General features: G+C 42.0%; 1 protein-coding gene across 2 annotated transcripts in view; it reads left to right on the plus strand.

The window, feature by feature from the left end:
* Positions 1 to 24,344, plus strand: part of tnksa (tankyrase, TRF1-interacting ankyrin-related ADP-ribose polymerase a) — a 207,568-nt gene that overhangs the window by 10,833 nt on the left and 172,391 nt on the right. For both annotated transcript variants that reach the window (XM_068030356.1, XM_068030357.1), the window contains exon 2: positions 19,423 to 19,647. In XM_068030356.1, the coding sequence (XP_067886457.1) occupies positions 19,423 to 19,647 (225 nt within the window). The remainder of the gene's footprint in view (positions 1 to 19,422; positions 19,648 to 24,344) is intronic.

The raw sequence follows: 24,344 nt of genomic DNA on the forward strand, positions 1-24,344 counted from the left end.
AGTAGTAAGTATTTTTCATGTTTCTGCTATGATGTTGGGTGATTTTGACACATAATGAAGGTTTGGTGTTTTTGATCGAGAATTTTGCGTATTTCTTTATCATTCTCGTTGAACCTTGGTCTTGGTGCCTGTGAGATTCAAGCGTGATTGACTGGGTGCATGTCTCTTGGATCACAGATTCGATTTTGTCCCAAAGCCTTTCCACACTGACATGTTTGGAAACAGAGAACAAGACAGGATGAAAGTTGCACCTGGAATTCTCTTGTTTTTATATCTTGGAGAATGTAGATAAATTATTTCTTTGAGAATCTTCGAGTATTTGGGTGCCAAGCGTATGCTCATGGTGGAGCGTACAAGTCTATGGTCTGTCTAGCAGACGTTTTCACCCTGCACGGCTCATGTGATGTGCACATCCTTGCTATCCCTGTCCCGAGCTCGGCCAATGACGTAGTCCAGAAGGTGCCAATGCTTGGATCGGGGCTGTTTCCACTTTGTCGCATTTATCTTTCTGACAAAAGTGTGTCTTTGTGATGGTGAGCCCATGTTCTGTGCACTTAGTGAGAAGAAGACCACTGACATTTGAAGTTCCGACTCCTTCTTTCCCAATGGTTCCCTTCCAGCAGTGTAATTGCACCCATTTCTGGCACTAAAATCTCCCAGTAGAATCCGTATATCTTGTTTTGGGATGGCTGCTAGTTCAGAATCCAGATTTGCATAAAAGAGTGTTTGCTTTCATTGGTAGAATTGAGTGTGGGAGTGTAGACTGATGATTGTGACCCATTGGTTGTCACTGAGTTGAAGGCGTAGGGTCATGAGCCATTCGTTAATGCCAGTTGGAAGTTCTACAAGTATATTGCGATTCTATTTTTGATGGCGAAACCAACTCCGTGAATGCAACGATCCTCCTCTAGTTTCCTCTTCCAGAAGAAAGTGTATCCTCCTCTTTTCTCTCTAAGCAGGCCTTCCGCAGGGAGTCATGTTTCACTCAGAGCTCAAAATCAATGTTATATCTCACAAGCTGCTGAGAAACTATGATGGTTCTCCTTTCAGGGCATTCAATCTTGATTGTCCAAAAGGATGCGCACATTCCAAGCGCTGTAAATACTATATAATACCAGCAGAGAGACACAAAATGTTTGTGGTCAAATTAGCATACATAACCAATTCAATATTTGCATTCCCTTCCTCCCATGTCACCCTTCTGATGTCAACCACTCTTCCCCTGCCATCCCCATCCCACGCAATTCCATCCTTCCCATGCCATCCCTTCCCTCCCATGCCATTCACATCCCATGCCCCCCATCTGATATCACTCCTTCCCACTCCTCCCATGCCCATTCCCCTCACTCATGCCCTTCCTGTCCCATGCCATTCCATTCCTGTCATGCCATCGCACTACATTTCCATATTGACCCTAACCCTGCAGTGAAATTAGTATATTCAACTGATCCCAACATCTCATACACCCCTGCTGTGTCACCCCTTCCATGCCATTCCAACTCTATCCCATACCATTCCATAGATGATTCTGAGACTAGGGTCCTGAATCTTAGTAAAGGAAACTACGAAGGTGCGAGTTGGCTATGATGGATTGGGAAACGTTACTTAAAGGGACGACGGTGGAAAAGCAATGGCAAACATTCAAAGAGTGCATGGATGAAGTGCAACAATTGTTTATTCCTGTCTGGCGCAAAAAGTAAAATGGGAAAGGTAACCAAACCATGGCTAACGAGGGAAATTAGAGATAGCATTAGATCCAAGGAAGAGGCACATAAATTCGCCAGAAAAAACAACAGACCTGAGGATTGGGAGCAGTTTAGAATTCAGCAAAGGAGAACCAAGGGATTGATTAAGAAGGGGAAAATAGAGTACGAGAGCAAGCTTGCAGGGAACATAAAAACTGACTGTCAAGGTTTCTATAGGTATGTGAAGAGAAAAAGATTAGTGAAGACAAATGTAGGTCCCTTACAGTCAGAAACAGGGGAATTTATTATGAGGAACAAAGAAATGGCTGACCAACTAAATGAATACTTTGGTTCTGTCTTCACAAAGGAGGACACAAATATCATACCAGAAATGTTGGGAAACACAGGGTTTGGTGAGAGGGAAGTCAGTATTAGTAGAGAAATGGTGTTGGAGAAATTGATGGGATTGAAGGTCGATAAGTCACCAGGGCCTGATGGTCTGCATCCCAGAGTACTTAAGGAAGTGGCCCTAGAAATAGTGGATGCGTTGGTGGTCATCTTCCAAGATTCTATAGACTCTGGAACAGTTCCGACAGATTAGAGGGTAGCTAATGTAACCCCACTATTTAAAAAGGGAGGTAGAGAGAAAGCAGGGAATTATAGACCAGTCAGCCTGATGTCGGTAGTGTGGAAAATTCTAGAGTCCATTATCAAAGATTTTATAGCAGAGCACTTGGAGAACAGTGGTAGAATCGGGCAGAGTCAGCATGGATTTACGAAAGTGAAATCATGCTTGACAAATCTTCTAGAATTCTTCGATGTAACTAGTAGAGTTGATGAGGGGGAGCCAGTGGATTTGGTTTATTTGGACTTTCAGAAGGCTTTCGATAAAGTCCCACATAAGAGATTAGCATGTAAAATGAAAGTGCGTGGGATTGGGGGGAGTGTATTGCGATGGATAGAAAATTGGTTGGCGGACAGGAAACAAAGAGTAGGGATAAATGGGTCTTTTTCCGAATGGCATGCAGTGACTAGTGGGGTACTGCACGGATTGGTGCTAGGACCCCAGCTATTCACAATACATATTAATGATTTAGATGAGGGAACTAAATGTATTATCTCCAAATTTGCAGATGATATAAAACTGGGTGGGAGGGTGAGTTGTGAGCTGGATGCAGAGGCTTCAGTGTGATTTGGCCAAGTTGAGTGGGCAAATGCATGGCAGATGCAGTATAATGTGGATAAATGTGAGGTTATCCACTTTGGTAGCAAAAACAGGAAGGCAGATTATTATCTGAACGGCTATAAACTGAGAGAGGGAATATGCAACGAGACCTGGGTGTTCTTGTACACCAGTCACTGAAGGTAAGCATGCAGGTGCAACAGGCGGTAAAAAAGGCAAATGGTATGTTGGCCTTCATAGCGAAAGGGTTCGAGTACAGGAGCAGGGATGTCTTGCTGCAATTATACAGGGTCTTGATGAGGCCACACCTGGTATATTGTGTGCAGTTTTGGTCTCCTTATCTGAGGAAGGATGTTCTTGCTATAGAGGGAGTGCAGCGAAGGTTTACCAGATTAATTCCTGGGATGGCAGGACTGACGTATGACGAGAGATTGAGTCGGTGAGGATTATATTCGCTGGAGTTCAGAAGAGCGAGGGGGGGATCTCATAGAAACCTATAAAATTCTAACAGGGCTTGACAAGGTGGATGCAGGAAGGATGTTCCTGATGGTGGGGAAGTCCAGGACCAGGAGTCATAGTCTAAGGATACGGGGTAAACCTTTCAGGACTGAGATGAGAAATTTCTTCACCCAGAGAGTGGTGAACCTGTGGAATTCGCTACCATAGAAAGCAGTTGAGGCCAAAACATTGAATGTTTTCAAGAAGGAGTTAGATATCGCTGTTGGGGCGAAAGGGATCAAAGGATAAGGGGGAGAAAGCGGGAACAGGTAACTGAGTTGGATGATCAGCCATGATCATAATGAATGGCGGTGCAGGCTCGAAGGGCCAAATGGCCCACTCCTGCTCCTATTTTCTATGTTTCTATCCTTTCCATGCCATCCCTCTCCTCATCCCCTCCTTCCCAAGCCAGCTCCATCCCATGCCATTCCCATCCCCTCCATCATCACCTCAGTCTCTATTTTGTGTTATATTTTGCACCAGTCTCTCTCTCTTACATTATATTGGTCATTAACACTATGTAACATAAGTAATACTTTTCCTAGCTCCTTCAGCAGTCAGAATTTATTTCATTTGTTTTAAGAACATAAGAAATAGGAGCAGGAATAGGCCATTTGGCCCCTCAAGCCTGCCCGCCATGCAATAAGATCATGGCTGATCTGCCCCAGACCTCAACTCCCCTTTTGTGCCAGCTCCTCATAGCCCTCTACTCCCTGATATTTCAAAAATCTATCTACCTCCTCTTTAAATACTTTGTGATCTAGCCTCCACAACTCTCTGGGGTAGAGCATTCCAGACATTCAGTACCCTCAGAAGAAATTCCTTTGCACCTCAGTTTTAAATGAGTGCCCCCTTATTCTGTAACTGTCCCCTAGTTTCTTTAGATCCTGTGGTACAAAGCAAAATCTTTTCTGTTTTGTTAGCTAGCCAGCTTTTAAAGGCTTGCAGCTTTTCAGCATATTGCACTTTGAATTTCAGGTGATGCTCATTAAATCATATCTGGGCTACTGTTTGATGGAATCATTGGTCTTACTCTTAACCAATATAAGCAACTTCTTCAAAGATCTCGATTGCGTTGGTGTTTTCCGGCATTGAAATTTGGCTTTGCTGTTCATTGATATATAGATATGAACATTGGGGTCTTTCAACATTTGTCATCAAGGCATTGTATGCATTCTTGTGGCTGAATGCTGAGTGATAGCTTTAAGCTAAATAAGTAGTCTTATCAAACTTTGCCTGGTGTCCTTGCTATCCTGATGTTGTTTATTTGTTTAGAGCTACAGCACTGAAACAGACCCTTCGGCCCACCGAGTCTGTGCCGACCATCAACCACCCATTTATACTAATCCTACACTAATCCCATATTCCTACCACATCCCCACCTTCCCTATATTACCGCCTACCTATACTAGGGGCAATTTACAATGGTCAATTTACCTATCAACCTGCAAGTCTTTGGTTGTGGGAGGAAACCGGAGCACCCGGCGAAAACCCACGTGGTTCACAGGGAGAACTTGCAAATTCCGCACAGGCAGTACTCAGAATTGAGCCCGGGTCGCTGGAGCTGTGAGGCTGCGGTGCTAGCCACTGTGCCGCCCCAATGGATAGCATTGTAGTCCAGAGAAGGTATGTCATGATTTTGTACTTAGCTGATTGGCAAAAAAAAGTTGGTCATTACCATCTGGTGCTCCATACAGTTGGAAGGGGCATTGATCCCACCAGCTCCGTGCTTTCTCTCTCTCTCCCCCCCGCACCCCGGCGCGGGATCCAATCGGTAAGTCTTGGTGTGTAACATGAAGGGTGGGCATGCTTCATGTTGGTAGTAGCTGTAACCAATTATTTTTTTGGTTTAGTCTATCCCAAAGACAGTTTGCTGAAGTACAGTCACTGCTGGGTGTAAGTGGCTACTTACAGGCACAGTGAGAGCCAAGGGTAATGTGGTGCCATTCACCAATGAACCAAACTCAAAGTTGCAGTCACTCACTGATCAGAGGTGCTGTCCTCTCAATATGTCCCATACACTAATTTCAGCCATAGATTATACTGAAGTTTGGTCTTTTTGGAGCAAATTACTGTTCTACTCAATACATCACTTTGAGACTTGATGAACGATAGAATATGATGGCATATTTCACTAATACTTGGCAGTTGGAAACATCTGACATGATGAGGAAATTGTAATTTGGCAACCATTTTCACTGCCTTTAATGCCAGACAGTGCCCACAGTTTTTGCTTAAAATGTAGTATTTAATTATCTCTCCAGTATCTGGAGACAGAATACTCCACTGCATCTGTTTGCCCTAGCTTTAATGTTTTCCTTGCCCTTTCCTTAGCCTAGGGATACAAAGCAAAATGTATTGCCCCTGTTGCCCTCACTGAAATCAGCAAATTAAACATTGGTCCAGCAGTAAATTTGGGGCCTTTCTGGTGTAAATCACTCAGCACCACACTGTGGTACATTAACTCACTGAACTGTTGGGGGCCTTGTCAACTGTGATTCAAACTAAAAATTCTAAAATTGGCTCTAGCAGTGTGTTGCAACGTGTTGAAATAAGGCTCGATGTTGATTTCCCCCCCACCTTTTGTTCGGTTTCCTTGCACTTTTTGGATACTTGTACTCTGATTTGCTTACCCTGTCTAATAAATTCTGTTGCAGCAGAGTATTTGCTTTTTTTTTTGCTTGTATGACAAAATATCTTGAGCTCAATGTGTAGGTATTTCACCTGGACACCTGGAATTGTATATGAATCTAGGGTGGGGAAAATTAAGTAAGAAGAAAGGCTGCAAGTAGTAGGAGACATGTGGCGACTTGTATGTGCTGCCTCCTGTGTGTTTTGATCTCTTACTTAACAGCAAGAGTTTCGTTCATTTAAGTCCTGCTTTAAAAGCTCTTTCTTTACATGGCTGCTTTTTGTATTTGATGCTCTGTCAGACTTTCATTAAAAAACATTCCTAATAGATTTTCTGTGGTATTGCTCACAGTGCTATCTCGCTTTGTGATTTTTATATGTCTCATTACCTTGCTGTATTTTCTCACTTTGTGAAGCAGTTTCCATTAACTCTACTACCAGGCAAAAACAAAAAGTGATCTAGTTCCATATGTGAGCCTGAAAGCTATGGTGGTTGTGACAGTTTATCTGCCTTGACTGTTTTATTATTGCCTAATCTTAATACTCGTTGCTACTTCCATTCGGAAGTTCCAGTTTGTGGTAGTGTGGGGGTTTTGCATGATCTGTATCCTCTTGTCCTGAATAATAGGCATCACATGAGTTTGTTTACTGTAGGTGATCCTCATCAGCAGGCAAAGCATGTGTATAACAAGATCTGTGGGGGTCTCGAGGTGATCTTGGCATATGTGGTCCTGAGAGCTTATGATAGAATTGTTGTCTGATTTCATCTGAATTTATAGAAGTGTATTACCAGCATGGTTTTGTGCCAGCAGATGCTGGTTCCTGGCGAACCTGAATACCCGCCCATTGCTGCAAATATTGATGGTCAGGATGGTCCTGCTTAATGTGCTTGCACTCTTTATTGAACAAGGGCATTAGTAAGGCTACCTGGTAGTGATTAAAGAGCAGTGATTGAATCAAGGAATGCTTGTGATGTGAAAATGTTGAATTCTATCCTGATTATAATGGCCGCCTGAACCCTGTGGTTCAGTAGCTACCTTGAATATATGAGTTTGGGATTTATATTGATTTTATAGGTTTTGTCCATTTTCTGTCCTAGCAGCAGTTTTTTGCTTCATGACTGTTCAGTATTTATACAGAAGTGCAATAATTTAAAGCAAATTTTTGGGAAATTGATGCAAAAGCAAATATTCAGGCAGTATGGGGGTTATGTTTTGGTTGATTGCAAGAATGCTGTTGGATGATGGTATTGGAATTAACAGGTTGGCTTTTTAGAGCGTGGACACTAAAACCATCAGTCAACAGATGATTCAAATCTGCCTTTAGCATTGCAATTGCATTATGGAAAGAATTTTGTAATCTGCTTTTGTATGTGACTGAGAAGGAATGGTATGAAGCTTTAGTGAATTTAACATTACAACTACTTGCACATATATATGTAGCATTTTTTAGCTTAACAAAGGACCCCATATTGCTTCAGAGGTATAATCAGACAATAATGGACACCAAGATAAAGGAAAAGGAAGAGATAATACAAGGATTAAAAGAGTACCTTATAGGGAGGGAAAGAGGCAGAGAAGTGTAGAGGCAAAGGGGCTTAAGGAACAAATTCCAGAGTGTGTGACCTCAACGACTAAAGACATGACTACCAATGTGAGGTAAAGAGAGGGAGGGATGTACAAGGCATCATAGTCAGGATTGGAACTGATTGTAGGGCTGGTGGAGGTTACAGATGTAGGGAAGGGATTTTAGTTCGTGGATCACATTTTTAAATTTGAACCTTTGGGGTTCTGGAAGGTAATTTAGGTCAGCAAAGGTCAGGGATGATGGGTGCATGGGGCTTGGTGTGGGATAGGTTACAAAAAACAAAATTTTGGGTGAACTGAAGTTTGCGGAAGGTGAAGAACTGTGAGACAGGCCAGGAGAGATGGAATGATGGGGTCTGGAGATGACAGGTATATTTGGTGGGAGAACAAGCAAGAGGAACTGAGTGGAAGATTGAAATCATAGGGGATGAGAAATTGTTGAGGGCAGCTATACCGGTGAAAAGCTTGAGGTGAGGGGGATGGGGATTCACAGTAGGCAAAGAGGGTTTAAAGGAAAGATGAGAGGAGTACTCAAAGGAGAAAAAATTGCCAGTGAGATAGGGGTATAATTTGGTCACACCGCCACTCCAGCAGTTTGGCTGGGGCAGCTGGTGTAAACTATAGCCAAGCAGGGAGGCTTCTCTAAGGGGCATGGTGTCTACACCTGTGTTTCAGTCAAGGCCAGAATGTCAGTCCAGTCATTCGCAATAAGGTAGTGGAAGGTTAGAGCCTAGTTATTTAGCGAGTGGATATTTTACAGTGAAATGAGCAGGGGTTATCTTCCACTGGCGGAGTCTAAGGGGGCAGTGGTATGTGGGTGTGGTGTGTTGGATGGAAAGTGGGTTGGTAAGAATGATCTCTAGCATGTTCGATGGGTGGAAAGATAGGCAAGAGAGGATGGTGGAACAGTTTAAGTTGCTGCTCGAAGGAGAACCAGCCAGTGTGATTGTGATGCTGGATTTTTTCATTAAGTGAGAAGTGCCACCCTTAGCATTATGTCAGAAGAAATGACTGAGGTTGGTCTATGGGCCATTATCGTTCATCATGTGAGAGAACTTTTTGTTCTATGAATTTTAATCTATCTGGAATATAGGATTTTGGTATTGTGTGTGGCTTTAAGTATCCTCTGACAAACAACATTATTTTTCATTCTATATATTGTAGGTGCAGCCTAGCTGAATTAGTTACCATATAGAGACGCTTGATGGTTGTGAACCTTATTAACAACAACTTGTATTTATATATCCCCTTTAATGTAGTAAAACATTAATGGCACTTCACAGGCGTTTATTCAAATGAATTTAGACACTGAGCTAAAGGCCTGCTCGGGTCTGCAAATGAGACCCGACCTGAGCCTGATGGAACCCCATCCAAACCCGACACGGCCCGAGTCCTTCCATTTTTTCCCGTGCCCAACCTGACCATCAGTTAACCTACCTTCTGTTTTTCACTTTGTTTCTTACCTGCACAAGCTTAAAATAACTAACAAAACCACCTTTAAAGTCCAAAAAGTATATTAACATTAGAGTCACTTACCTGAGGTGGTGATAGAGCATGTCCAATCCGGTCCGACCCAACCGGAATCCAAATGCTAGACCTGGAAGTGCGACCCGACCTAAACCCGACACATGTCGTCAGGACCTGTCGGGTTTTGGTCGGGTAGCAGACCTTTGCGCTGAGCCAGTTAACGAGATATTAGGGAAGATGACTAAAAAATTTGGCCAAAGAGGTAGGTTTTCAGGAGAATTGTAAAGGAGAAACGAGATGTGGAGAGTTTTAGTAAGGGAATTCCAGAACTTTGGGCCTTGGTAGCTGAAGGTCTGGCCACCAGTGGTGTAGTGGTTGGAATCGGGGATGTTCAGAAGGCGAGAATTGGAGGAACACATCTATCTTGGAGAGTTGTAAGACTGGAGGAGATTACAGACTTAATGAGGGATGAGGCCATGGAGGGTTTTGAAAACCAGGATTAAAAATTTTAAAATCATGACATTGCTTAACTGGAACTCAGTGTTAGTCAACAAGCAAGGGGTCGATGGGTGAACGGGATGGTGCAAGTTAGGACATGGGCCTCAGAGTTTTGGTTGACCTCAAGTTTATGGAGGGTGGAATGTGGGAGGCCGGCGAGGAGTGAGTTGGAATAGTCAAGTCTCTGGGTGGCGGGCATGGATGAGGATTTCAGCAGCAGTTGAGCTGAGGCAGCAGCAGAGTCAGGCGATGTTTTAGAGGTGGAAATAGGTGGTCTTATTGATGGCCTGGACATGTGGGTCAAATATGATAGTCTGGTTCAACCTCAACCAGTTGCCAGGGAGAGGAGCGGTGTCAATCACTCGGGAGCAGAATTTGTGGCAGACACTGAAGACCATGCCTTCGGTCTTCCCAATATTTAGTTGGAGGACATTTTTGGAAGTCTTTTGGTGATGTTGCAAGGGGCAGCATGTAGTTGAGAAATAGATGAGGCCCAAGGATAAATTCTTGGGGGACACCAGAGGTCATGTTGCGGGAGTGGGAAGAGAAGCCATTGCAGGTGATTCTTTAACAATGACTGAATAGATGCTAATGCAATTAGGAGAGTACAGTCCCGCCCAGCTGGCCGATGGTGGGGAGGGATACTCTGGTCAGCCGTGTCAGAGGCTGCAGACAGGTTGAGAAGGACGAAGAGGGATAGTTTACCTTTGTCAGAGTGGCATAGAATGTCATTTGTGACAGATTTATTTTGGTACTGCGGCAGGGCAGAAACCAGATTGGAGGGATTCAAACATAGATTTCTGGGAAAGATGGGCACTCATTTGGAAGGTGACACCATATTCAAGAACTTTGGAGAGGAAAGGAAGGTTGGGGATTAAGCCGTAGTTTGCAGGGATGGGGGTGGGGGGTGTGGTGGTGAGGGGTTGTTTTCTTGAGGATCGAAGTGATGTTGGAAGATTTGAAGAAGTACCTGAGGAGAGAGAACCATTAACAATATCAGCTAACATGGGATCTAGGAAGGGAAGTTGGGTAGTCAGTTCCGTGTCAATAGGATCAAGGGAGCAAGATGCAAATGATATCAGCAGGCTTAAACTTTGAAAAGCACAGGTATTATTTTCGGCCTTGTCCAAAGCTTGCGTGTCAGTTTGACTTTTTTTTTGGACTATTGCTGTTGTGATCTGATTTTTATAAGTAAGCAGTGTTTTTACTCCTTAACCAACTCGACAGAATCACTGTCTCAATTTAATGCTTATCTAGCAAAGGCAATGCAGCAGCTGACTCTGGCACTGGTACACCCACAGGGGTGGATGATTCACTTGCGAGTGATGCAAATGTTATTGAGTTACTAAAAATTAATCTGTTTGTAGGAGCAAACAACTAGCTCCTATTGCTCAAGAATGTGTGAAAACTGGATGGTTTGTTCCCACGGGAGCAAATATTTCTGTCTTCCCTCTATCCTCTGATTTCCAGAATATTATAAAGGGTAGAGAACATAACCAAGACCATCAGGTTTCATGGGAAAAGTGAATTGTGGACTTGGTAATGTTAATCCAGTAGACTCAATTGTAGGGAATAGCATCCTTTTGCATATTAAAGGCAAGTCTGCTGGTTTTATTGGCAAAACTGACAGAATTTTGGATTGCAATTTCCAACATCACTAAATATCCTGCAAACCTATGTATTAAAATATGGAAATTAAGTTCTTTAATCACTGAAAACCAGTGACCAGAGCCATCATTTTGTTGGCCTTAACGTCCCTCGTTGTACCTTTTATTCATTTTGGTGCTAAATGCTGACCATCTTACTATCTTATTATCTTACCATCACGCAGTAGGGACTTGTTCCTTTATCTGAACTGAAAGGTTAAACCAAGCAGCTAGATGGTGTTGGGTTTGAATTCCAGCAGGATTCACCAAGCATGCCATTTTTCTGAGATAAAATGAGCCCCATGTTTTAGGATGTTAGGTGAGAACAGGAAACTCGATGGACTGTGCGATCGTTATCACGCTTGTTTCATCTAGTTGATGGGCAATAGAAATATGGACCAGCACTACCTCTGAATAGGAGAAACCTCCTGAATACTAACCTGGGGATAATCTCTTTCTGAAGTCTATCCAATGTAAACATATATTGAAAAAGCTGAGAATTGGTGCTTAATTTAAAAAGATTTGAATATCTGCAAAAGAAAATAAAAGTTACTTCAGGCTGTAAAAACAAATGCATACTCAAGGGCTATGCTGTCATAACCTTGACAAGTACTGATAAAAGGGAGAAACTGCAAATGCTGTAAATCTTAAAGGAAATGCTTGAAACATACAGATTAGTCTGTAACTAAAATAAAAAGGCAGGTATGTTATAATTGGATGTGTATCAGAACACAGAGAGGCAGGCATTTTAGTAAGGTTGGAAAAAGAGAAAAAAGGGGCAGGGGGAGAGAACTAACAGGTAGACCAGTCTCCGACATGGCGTTCATGTGTTAATGTTCATTTGAAAACAGCTGATGTAAAAGATCAATGAGGTAATACATATACATACAAAGGACAAAGTGGAGAAGTCAGTGAAAAGACATGAGAGGTCTCTGTACACAAGTGGGATAAAGAAAAAAGCAACCTGGAGATGCGCCAGATATGAAATGAAGAGAAAATGCATCCTGAATTTTGAATCTGCCAGCCACGATAAGAGAAAAAGATTGTGCTGAATTCTATGGGGTTGAGGATATGGTAAATGAAGCACGAGATGATGCCCAGAATATGCATAAAATGATTTAATGAGTTGCAATCTGGGGGAGATGGAGTCATAGTCATTTAAGGCACAGAAGGAGGCCATTTGGCGCATTGTGTCCATGCCAGTTCTCTGTAGACCAATCCAGCCAGTCCCACTCCCCCGTTCAATCCCTGTAACCCTGCAAGTTTATTTCCCTCAAGTGCCTATCCAATTTCCTTTTGAAATTATTGATCGTTTCAGCTTCCACCACCCTTCTAGACAGCGAGTTCCTGGTCACTACCACTTTCTTCGTAAAAACGTTCTTCCTCACATGTCCCCCAGTATCGCTTGCCCAAAACCTTCATTCTGTGTCCCCTAGTCCTTGTGCTATCAGCTAATAGTAGCTTTTCTTTGGCTACCTTATGTAAAAATTGTCATAATCTTGTACACCTATGTCAGATCTCTCCTCAACCTTCTTTGCTCCATGGAGAACAACCCCAGCTTCTCCAATCTTGTAGAGAAATGTCCTCATTCCCAGAACCATTCTGGTAAATTTCCTCTGCACCCTTTCAAGAATCTTCACATCCTTCATAAAGTGTAGTACAGGTGATAGAAACAAGATAAATCATTGTATGAACGTTCATGGACTATACCTCGTTGTCACTTTTGATGCCATATGTAGGGCTGTTATTTGGCACAACAGACAAGGTATGTTTTGTATGCTTCCTTGGGTTGGTCAGCTGTTTTTTGGGTCCATCTATTTGCAGGTGTGCAAGCTGGACTGAGAAGGCCCCTCTTTGAATCTTGGCCCTGGTGGAAGATGGTGGTCCTCCTCCAATGGAAACATCTTCCAATTATCAATGCCTCATAGATCAACTTATCTTAGAGAAACAGCATGAATTGTTCAGCTTCATATTATGCCATGTTAGTCCTCCCATCTGTTGATGAACTGTCAGCAAAGGGATCAGATGCCTCTATATGACTGCATCTTAAAAGGGCAGTTTTCCCCCCTCTTTATTGCTAATCTGGGCTCACTCCTGCGAGTGTGTCAAGAGTGCTTCCAGTGTAAGATAAAGTAATTTCTACATATTGGATAATCCAGCTTCCTTTACAGTGCTGAGAAAAATTGCAGTACTTGGAAGATGTTTTGTTGCACAGGACTATATGACGTGCCTCAGATTGGTGAGAAATTTTGTCTTTACTGCAGCAGGAACTTCCATGTTTTTTAGACATTATACTTGAGCATGTTTTTAATAAAACATGACTGCCTCCTGTCAGCCATTGTTCCATTATATACAATCCCACACTGGCTGAAAACACTAGCTGCCCAAACTAATCCCACCTTCCAACACCTGGTCCATAGCCCTGCAGGTTACAGCACTTCAGTTACATGTCCAGTTACCTTTTAAGAGAATTGAGGGTTTCTGCCTCCACCACCGTTCCTGGCAGCGAATTCCAGACACCCACCACCCTCTGGGTGAAAAAGTTTCTCCTCGTGTCCCCTCTAATCCTTCCCCTAGTAACTGACCTCCCCGCCAGGGGAAACAGGTCCTTCCTGTCCACTCTGTCTAGGCCCCTCATAATTTTGTACACCTCAATTAAGTCACCCTCAGCCTCCTCTGTTCTAAGGAAAACAACTCTAGCCTATCCAATCTTGCTTCATAGCTGCAGTTTTCAGGCCCTGGCAACATTCTTGTAAATCTCCTCTCTACTCTTTCCAGAGCAATTATATCCTTTCTGTAATGTGGTGACCAGAACTGTACGCAAAACTCCAGCTGTGGTCTTACCAGCATTTTATACAGTTCAAGCATCACATCCCTGCTTTTGTACTCTATATCTCAGCCAATAAAGGAAAGCAATCCAAATGCCTTCTTCACCACTCTATCCACCTGTCCTGCCACATTCAGGGACCTGTGGACATGCACTCCAAGGTCTCTCACTTCTACCCCTCTCAATAACCTCTTGTTTATTGTGTATTCCCTTGCTTTATTTGCCCTCCCCAAGTGCAATACCTCACACTTATCTGGATTGAATTCCATTTGCCACTTTTCCACCTACTCAACCAAACCATTGATATCATTCTGGAGTCTATGGCTTTCCTCCTCACTATTAACTACATAGCCAATTTTTGTGTCATCAGCAAATTTCCGAATCATGCCTCCCACATTTAAGTCCAAATCATCAATATGTACCAAAAACAGCAAGGGACCCAACACTGAGCCCTGTGGAACGCCACTGGAAACAGCTTTACATTCATGAAAACATCCGTCGACTACTACCCTTTGTTTCCTGTCCCTGAGCCAATTCTGGATCCAATCTGCCACCTCTCCCTGTATCCCATGGGCTTTCATTTTACTGACCAGTCTGCCATGCAGGACCTTGTCAAATGCCTTACTAAAATCCATGTAAACTACATCCACTGCACTACCCTAGTCAATCCTCCTTGTTACTTCCTCAAAAAACTCAATTAAATTAGTAAGACTTGACATTCCTCTAACAAAGCCATGCTGACTATCCCTGATTAATGTGTGCCTTTCTAAGTGACAGTTTATCCTATCCCTCAGAATTGATTCTAACAAATTTACCCACCACTGAGGTCAGACTGATCGACCTATAATTATTTATAATTATAATTATTTAAAAATTCTAGAGTCCATTATCAAAGATTTTATAGCAGAGCACTTGGAGAACAGTGGTAGAATCGGGCAGAGTCAGCATGGATTTACAAAAGGGAAATCATGCTTGACAAATCTACTAGAATTCTTCGAGAATGTAACTAGCAGAGTTGATGAGGGGGAAGCCAGTGGATGTGGTTTATTTGGACTTTCAGAAGGCTTTCTACAAAGTCCCACATAAGAGATTAGCATGTAAAATGAAAGCGTATGGGATTGGGGGTAGTGTATTGCGATGGATAGAAAATTGCTTGGCAGATAGGAAACAAAGAGTAGGAATAAACGGGTCTTTTTTCGAATGGCATGCAGTGACTAGTGGGGTACCGCAGGGATTGGTGCTAGGACCCCAGCTATTCACAATGTATATTAATGATTTAGATGAGGGAACTAAATGTAACATCTCCCAATTTGCAGATGACACAAAACTGGGTGAGTTGTGAGGAGGATGCAGAGAGGCTTCAGGGTGATTTGGACAAGTTGAGTGAATGGGCAAATGCATGGCAGATGCAGTATAATGTGGATACATGCAAGGTTATCCACTTTGGTAGCAAAAACAGGAAGGCAGATTATCATCTGAATGGCTATAGATTGAGAGAGGGGAATATGCAACGAGACCTGGGTGTTCTTGTACACTGAAGGTAAGCATGCAGGTACAACAGGCAGTAAAAAAGGCAAATGGTATGTTGGCCTTCATAGCGAGAGGATTCGAGTACAGGAGCAGGGATGTCTTGCAGCAATTATACAGGGCCTTGGTGAGGCCACATCTGGAATATTGTGTGCAATTTTGGTCTCCCTATCTGAGGAAGGATGCTCTTGCTATAGAGGGAGTGCAGATAAAGTTTACCAGACTGATTCCTGGAATGGTGGGACTGACATATGAGGAGAGATTGAGTCGGTTCTGATAATATTTGCTGGAGTTCAGAAGAGTGAGGGGGATCTCAGAAACCTATAAAATTCTAACAGGACTTGACAAGGTAGATGCAGGAAGGATGTTCCCGATGGTGGGGGAGTCCAGGACCAGGAGTCGTAGTCTAAGGATACGGAGTAAACTTTTCAGGACTGAGATGAGGAGAAATTTCTTCACCCAGAGAGTGGTGAGCCTGTGGAATTCACTACCACAGAAAGCAGTTGAGGCCAAAACATTGAATGTTTTCAAGAAGGAGTTAGATATCGCTTTTGGGTCTAAAGGGATCAAAGGGTATGGGGCGAAAGCGGAAACAGGCTACTGAGTTGGATGATCAGCCATGGTCATAATGAATGGTGGAGGAGGCTCGAAGGGCTGAATGGCCTACTCCTGCTTCTAATTTCTATGTTTCTATGATTTGAAGATGATCCTCAGCGCATTTGCTATTTCCTCCCTGCCTTCCTTTAACAACCTGGGATGCAATCCATCCGGTCCTGGCGATTTATCCACTTTCAGGGATGTCAGACCCTCAAGCACTTCCCCTCTCATTATGCTAATTGTATCTAATATTTCACACTCCTCTTTAACTACAATGTCTGCCTCAACCCTCTTTTTTGTGAAGACAAAAAACTCATTAAGAACCCTGCCCACATCTTCTGCAGCCATGCATAAGTTCCTCTGTACATCTGACAGGTCCTACCCTTTCCTTAGTTATCCTCTTGCTGTTAATGTACTGAAAAAACATCTTCGGGTTTTCCTTGATTTTACCTGCCAATAATTTTTCATGTCCTCTCTCTGCTTTTCTGATTTTGTTTTTTACTTTACCCCTGTACTTGCTATACTCCTCTAGGCTTTCTAAAGTATTAAGATATTTGTGATCGTCATAAGCTTTCTTTTTTTTTGCTTTAACTTATCCTGTAAGCTTTTAGATAACCAGGGGGCTCTATATTTGGCAGTACCACCCTTAATCTTTGTGGGGACATGCCTACACTGTGCCCGTAGTATCTCGCTTTTGAATGCCTCCAACTGGTTCATCACTGTTTTTGCTTCAATTAGCTGTATCCAGTCCACTTTCGCCAGGTCACCTCTCAGTTTCGTAAAATTTGCCTTCCCCCAACTTAGAACTTTTATTCCTGTTTTATCTTTGTTCTTTTCCATGATTATGCTATGATCTCTATCTCCAAAATGGTCACTCGCTGTTATTTCCTCCACTTGCCCAGCTTCATTACCAAAGACTAAATCTAGAATTGCGCCCCCTCTTGTTGGGCTTGTTACGTGCTGGCTAAAAAAGTTCTCTGAACGCAGTTCAGGAATTTTGTCCCCTTTGTGCCCTTCACACTGTTTGTTTCCCAGTTGATATTGGGGTATTTGAAATCCCCAACTATTATTACCCTAAAGTTTTTGCATTCAGAAATTTGCCTACATATTTGCCCTATCTCCCTCACACTATTTGAGGGTCTATAGTACACTCCTTGTAATGTGCCAGCCCCTTTTTTATTTCTGAGCTCCACCCATATGGCCTCATTTGATGATTTATTTAGCATATCATACCTCCTCAGCTGTTATTGATTCCTTAACTAATAATGCTATACCCCCTCCTTTTTTATCTCCCCTCTCTATCACGCCTCAAAACTCTAGCTGTATTAATTGTGTAGGGCGTGAAAAAAGCAGCCACTACCTAAAGTTAATTGAACAACATTGTTTTGACAAGTTGCATAAATTGTATGAAAGAAAATCACCAGTTTGTAAATGGCTCATCTATGTACAGTCTAACATTGTCAAAATGTTGAATTGATTTCAGGCTGTTCGTTTGAAATTACTTTTACAGTTAACATTCCATTAAAATGGTTGTGCCTGGAAGGTATTAGTATAAAATGTATACTGAATTCACATCATCTTTATTGAGTAACTGATCGCCCTGCCTTTTTTAAAAAAAAACATGCTTTTGTAGAATGTCCCGAAAATATAGATGCTAACCATGAGGTGGGGCATTTTATAGATGCAAAGTTGAATAAGTCTTCATATTTTTTCCCTATTAAAAAAAAAATGTATTCAATATTGTTGAATCTAATATTAGTAGAGCTTCGAGAGCCTGACCTCTTCAAAACAAGAATATTCACAGTAGGTTTTGCAAATAATGGCTTTAACCAGTAAATGGACGCAAAGTGCAAAATTTAGGTAACAAATCTTTGAGTACATTTAGCTTGTTGTTTGAAACTGGGTAAATTTGAATCTTGAGCAGCAGTAGTTGTTTATGCTCATCAACAGCGTTACAAATAACGAGCGCAATGCTGCAGCGTGACCTAAAGGCAGAAGTTGAAATCATTGCTGCTGTTTGCTTGCAGCCATTTGCGAAAGAGAATGTAAGTTGAGAGAGTTTAATAAGCAAACTGGGGTGTAATAGCAGTATGAGATGAGAATCCAGAGAGAGAAATTGCTTAATAATTTTTATCAGAAGGAAATTATTCCGACTAGAAGAATACTTTTTTGCCACCCTAAAGAAGCTGCTTATTTGCTGTTTCTTCCCTCATATGTGGTCCACAAATCCACATTTCCCGAGTTCATTCGAAATCAGATTTCCTTTTTTGAGAGAGTATATATTTTTTTCCAACCAGTGATAGTAAACCTGTGCAAATTTGAGTCTTTCCCCCGAGATTTGAGAACTTGTGTGTTTAGGTTTTTTGTTGATGAAAGTTCTGATGAAAGGTCACTGATCTAACACGTTAACTCTACTCCTCTCTCCACAGATGCTGCCTGACCTGCTGAGTATTTCCAGCACTTTCTGTTTTTATTTGATTTCCAGCATCCGCAGTATTTTGCTTTTATTTTAGATTTTTTGCACTTGGCGATGGTTGTGCCACATACAAATTTCCCACTTGGGGCTGTTTGCATTGTTTGTTAGTTTGTGATCAGTGCTTATAGTTGAAGCATAACTATTTGCTTTTGATATAAAATAGATTTATGTCGAGAATGTGCAATACCTTTGGTGACGGGGAAGAGAAGAAAATAGCTCATGACCCCTGCTGCTTTTTATTTGTTACATTATATTTGTGCTGCTTTTTGATGACCGTAATAACCTCTTCGTAAGGGAATTTTTGTGACCTTTGTTTTCTTTTAGTTTAAATATGCTGTATTATGTATAGGATCACGTTCTCCAGTTTTGTTCTGTAATAGCCTACGAACATTGAAGTGTCAGTAAAATGCAATGCAAAATGTCTTGATTGCTCAAACTTCAAATTAGCTGTCAAATTTGAAACCTTGACTTTTTTTGACGGGGAAAATGCAGCATTTTTTCCACAGCGTTCCAAACAGGTCAAGAGTGTAATCCAGGTTCGTAATCATGTAAGCATTTTGCTTTTATATTGATCTTGAATTGTATTTTTTGTAATTACATAAATTTGCTGAATTTATATTTGTACTTGCATTGAAAAGGGTATTGCTGATTTGTTTCTACTGCATGCTTAGTGCTGCAAGGGTTAAACACTGTAGCGTTGATAACTGAATTCCTTTAGGCTTGATATTCCTGAAATATTTGGCAGTTGTATGATTATAGTTTGTGGGTGATTCAGCCAGTGAATTTTTCATCTCGTTGCAGGATTTGGCAGGAAGGATGTTGTAGAACACCTTTTACAAAATGGTGCAAATGTTCATGCACGAGATGATGGCGGTCTGATCCCACTACACAACGCCTGTTCGTTTGGGCATGCAGAAGTGGTCAGTTTGCTGCTGTGTCATGGAGCAGATTCAAATGCTCGAGACAACTGGAATTATACTCCCTTGCATGAGGCAGCAATCAAAGGAAAGATTGATGTCTGCATTGGTAAGTAATTTACAATGTTTGGAAAATTATCAGTGATAATCAGTGAGTTGAGACAGAAAATGTTCCCATTAAGATGTATTGAAAGTGACAGAATGGCAAGAAGATACAAGGCATTTTGATTGGCATTTCAAGGATTGATTTGGAAAGGTAAAAGAAGCTCAGTAGACAGAATAGTGATGTCATTTTGGAAATTGAGCAAAAGCTGACCAAAAACAAAAAAAACACTGAACTCCAATGCTGGTTATAGGCATATGAAATGTAAAAAAGGCACTTAATTGGCATAAATTAAGCTGTGAGCATACAGAGCATTCTTAACTCGTGTTACAGAGGAAAACATTGAAAGCATGTGTTTTTCAGTGTCTGAGAAATTTCTGGACAAGGATAGACACACTGAAGGCAGTGGGTTTATTTTCTAAGGGAACGGGGAGGATATGCTACCAGGAAATTTTGATTTTTGTCATTTTTTTTGATACTTTTTCCATCTTTTTGGAGTCCACTGTAAGTCTGCCTTTAAAGCCAGAAATAGTCTTAAACGTGGAAATATTTGCAGACCTTGATGCAACTTGACAGCATCTTGATCCTTTTATTAGGAATTTGACCCTTCTGTGGCAGTTATTTATGTTCCAGGCTGACAGTTAACATTTCAGACCCATTGCCTGCTTTTACACTTTTGCCTGCAAAATTCAGCATGAATTTAAACTTCTCTCACTTGCTCCATTGTTGTCGTTGAGCCACTGTGGCTTGATTTTTCTTCCTGTCCACTGTTGAATCATATGACTTGAGCTTGGAGGGGTAAGTTACTGTTCCTTGGGTAGAGAACGAGGTAAGGGATTTAGCTGGTCTTTGAACTGGTTGGCTACTGTGAGGCAAACTTTCATCTGAGTTACTGTTTTGCTTTTACTACACTCCAGGATTCACACTGCAGTGCAATCATTGATTTTAGCCCCATCTGAATTAATATTCACATTACAGCTCTCATAATTGTAATTAATATATTAATTGCGCCAATGAATTATTGATTTTAACAACATTACAAATACCAATTCAATTACCCTTCAGTGAATTGCTTTGCTTCACAAACTCTTTTACTACAGAGCAGTTGAAGTTCATTTGAAACCGCCACCAAACACACTCTCTCCGTCAGTAATAGTAATCTGTTCTGATAAATCCCAAAGGCCTTGATGACTCATGGGCGACCTTTGCAGCACAGACTGTGGAATCTGCACCAATTTCAATTGACAAATGTAGACACTTGGTTCATGAGGCTAACTACCAATGGTTGGGGTCAATGATTAGAACTCCCTTTTTTCACTAGAATTTGAAAGGGCATAATGTGGTAAGTAAGCCGGGTGTTCAAAAGTGAAGGTATTACAAGATACAGTGAATGGGCACAATAATCTACATCTGAAACATTTTATACAGTTTGCAGTTCATAGCCTGTACTCATCCTGTTCCCACTGAACAACAGCTAGTTTCCTCATCTGTATAAAACCTTCCTTGTTGGTGTCAATGTATTTATGATTACATAATTTTGTTTACATAGGATCATATAGGGTCTTAAAAGAGGTGGCTAATGAGGTAGTAGATGCGTTGGTGTTAATTTTTCAAAATTCGCTAGATTCTGGAAAGGTTCCATCAGACTGGAAAGTAGCAAATATAACCGCTCTATTCAAGAAGTAGAGTTGGGAAAACCGGTAACAATAGGCCAATTAGCTTGCCGTCTGTCGTGGGGAAGGTGTTAGAATCAATCATTAAGGAGGCTATAGCTGGGCGCTTAGAAAAGCTCAAGGTAATCGGAAATAGCCAGCATGGTTTTGTGAAAGGGAAATCATGTTTAACCAATTTATTGGAGTTCTTTGAAGGAGTAACATACGCTATGGATAAAGGGGAGCCCATTGACATACTGTACTTGGATTTCCAGAATGCATTTGACAAGGTGCCACATACAAGGTTATTGCGCAAAGTAGGAGCTCATGGTGTTAGGGGTATCATGAATAGAAGATTGGCTGCCTGGCAGAAAACAGAGTGTATGCATAAATGGGTCCTTTTCTGATTGGCAGGATGTGACTAGTGGAGTCCCACGGGGATCTGTACTGGGGCGGCAACTTTTAAAAGTTTATATTAACGTCTTAGATGAGGGGAGCGATGGCATGGTAGCTAAATTTGCAGATGACACAAAGATAGGTAGGAAAGTATGTTGTGAAGAGGACATGAGGGTGCAGACTGCTATAGATAGGTTGAGTGAGTGGGCAAAAATCTGGCAGATGGAGTATAATGTGAGAAAATGTGAAGTTCACTTTGGCAGGAATAATAAAAAAGTAGAGTATTAAACGGAGAACGATTGCAGAATTCTGAGGTGCAGTGGGATTTCGGTGTTCTAGTGCATGTCACAAAAAGTTAGTATGCAGGTACAGCAAGTAATAAAGGCGGCTAATGGAATGCTATCCTTTATTACGAGAGCAATTTAAAATGAAAGTAAGGATATTATGCTTCCGTTATACTAGGCATTGGTGAGACCACGATTCGAATACTATGTCCAGTTTTGGCCGTCTTATTTTAAGGAAGGATGTACATGCGTTGGAGGCGATTCAGTGGAGGTTCACTGGATTGATATCTGGAATGAGTGGGTTGTCTTATGAGGAAAGGTTGGACATACTGGGCTTATTTTCACTGGAGTTTAGAAGAGTGAGGGGAGACTTCACTGAAGTATAAAAGATCCTGAACAGTCTTGACAAGGTGGATGTGGAAAGGATGGTTCCTGTTGTGGGGGAGTCCAGAACTAGGGGGCGCTATTTTAAAATTGGGGGTTGCCCTTTTGGGACATAGACGAGGAGAAATTTTGTGTCTGAGCGTTGAGACTTTTGAGCTCTCTGGTTCAGAAGGTGATGGAGGTAAAGCCTGGCTCGGGTATAAAATTAAAACCCGACCCGACCACAGCCAGCCCAAGCCCTTTAAAAGATTTTTGCGCTCAACCCGACACGAATCTTCTTCATCTGTTCCGGCAGCAGGCTATTCCTGCAGCTGGAGTTGTGGGGAATCATAGGTCAGCCTGATGCTGTGACTTCCTGGAAGCAGTGTTCAGCCCGACCCGAGCCTGAACGCTGGACTCGGAATTTTGACCCGAGTCGACCCGAATCAGACACATGTAGTCAGGTCTAGTCGGGTTCGGGTCGGGTAGCCAGGCTTTAGGTGGAGGCGGGATCATTGAATATTTTTAAGACGGAGGTAGATAGATTCTTGTTAGGCAAGGGAATCAAAGGTTATCGGGGGTAGATGATAGATGGAATTCGAAACAAACAGATCAGCCATGATCTTATTGAATAGCAGAGCAGGCTTGATGGGCCGAATGGCCTACCTCTCCTAATTTGGATGTTCGTAAAATCCTAAGATTTTAAAATCAGTGGTTGCCTGGTAGGAATTGCCCTGTGTGTTCTATCTGTTTGGCTCACACCAGTCTCACCTCTGAGTCACAAGACTGTAGATTCAGATGCAACTCCCAGATTTGACCTGTGTTCTAGCACTCTAGTGCAGTACTGAGGGAGTGTTCGATTGCCAGAGATGTTCTGCTTTGGATATTAAAGGTTCCATGGCACTATTTCAAGAAGAGAAGGGAGTTCTGGACAACAATCCTCCCTCAGCGAGCAGTGCCAGAAACAGATTAAGTAGTCATGAAATCAGTTTGTAGGATTTTGCTGAGTCAAACTTGCTGCTGCATTTATATAAAAGCAAAATACTGCAGATACTGGAAATCTGAAATAAAAACAAGAAATGCTGGAAATACTCAGCAGGTCACGATGAAGGGTCACTGACCTGAAACGTTGACTCTGCTTCTCTCTCCACAGATGCTGCCAGACCTGCTGAGTATTTCCAGCATTTCTTGTTTTTTACTGATCAGTGAGAGAGACTGAGTTTGGACTGTACTGAATATCGTCATACTTCATTAACTCTACCTGATGAAAACCCTGTTGAGGCGGGAGCTAGTAGAGCACATGTGCGTTACAGTTGAGCTCCACTGCCCTGTGAAGTAACTTGCAAATAGCACAGGATGTTTAAATCTACACTGATTTTAGCTTGGTGATGTCGACTCCAGGTCTGAAAGGCTGATTGTCCATGTAAAATAAAGATGGTGGTATGTATGCTTTCATCTGTATGCCTTCAAATTCCAACTTTGTAGGAGACATTGTAGTTATTAATTTTCACTCCCACAGAGACCTCTATTTCTTGCACCTGGTGAAACACTGTTTGGCTTTCCTGGGTTGACAAGCTTTTTACTATGCACTTCCAAGCAAGACATAAAAGGTAATAAACTAAGGCCATTTGTAGCATTCCTAATGCTGTCCTGACTAAGATCAACAACCTTGGCACAGAATATAGACCCTTTCTGGGATATTTATTGTCTATATTCCCACATGCTTCGTTTAGCACTGAGCCCTTTCCACATCCTGTTCTTCCTTAAGTCTGCATTACTACATTTGTTGCACTTACAGCCATTTGAGATACCAGTGCTGGAGAAGGAAGTTCTTCATAATTGCAACTAATTGTAGTAGAACCATAGAAAAGTTATGGCACAGAAAGAGGCCGTACAGCCCATGGTGTCTGCTTCGGCTGAAAAAAAACTAGCCGCCCAATCTAATCCCACCTTCCAGCACCTGGTCCAATAGAACCTTAGAAAAGTAGTATTAAACACTGGACGAAGT

The sequence above is a fragment of the Heterodontus francisci genome, chromosome 4, assembly GCF_036365525.1.
Source record: "Heterodontus francisci isolate sHetFra1 chromosome 4, sHetFra1.hap1, whole genome shotgun sequence".
Classification (NCBI taxonomy): domain Eukaryota; kingdom Metazoa; phylum Chordata; class Chondrichthyes; order Heterodontiformes; family Heterodontidae; genus Heterodontus; species Heterodontus francisci.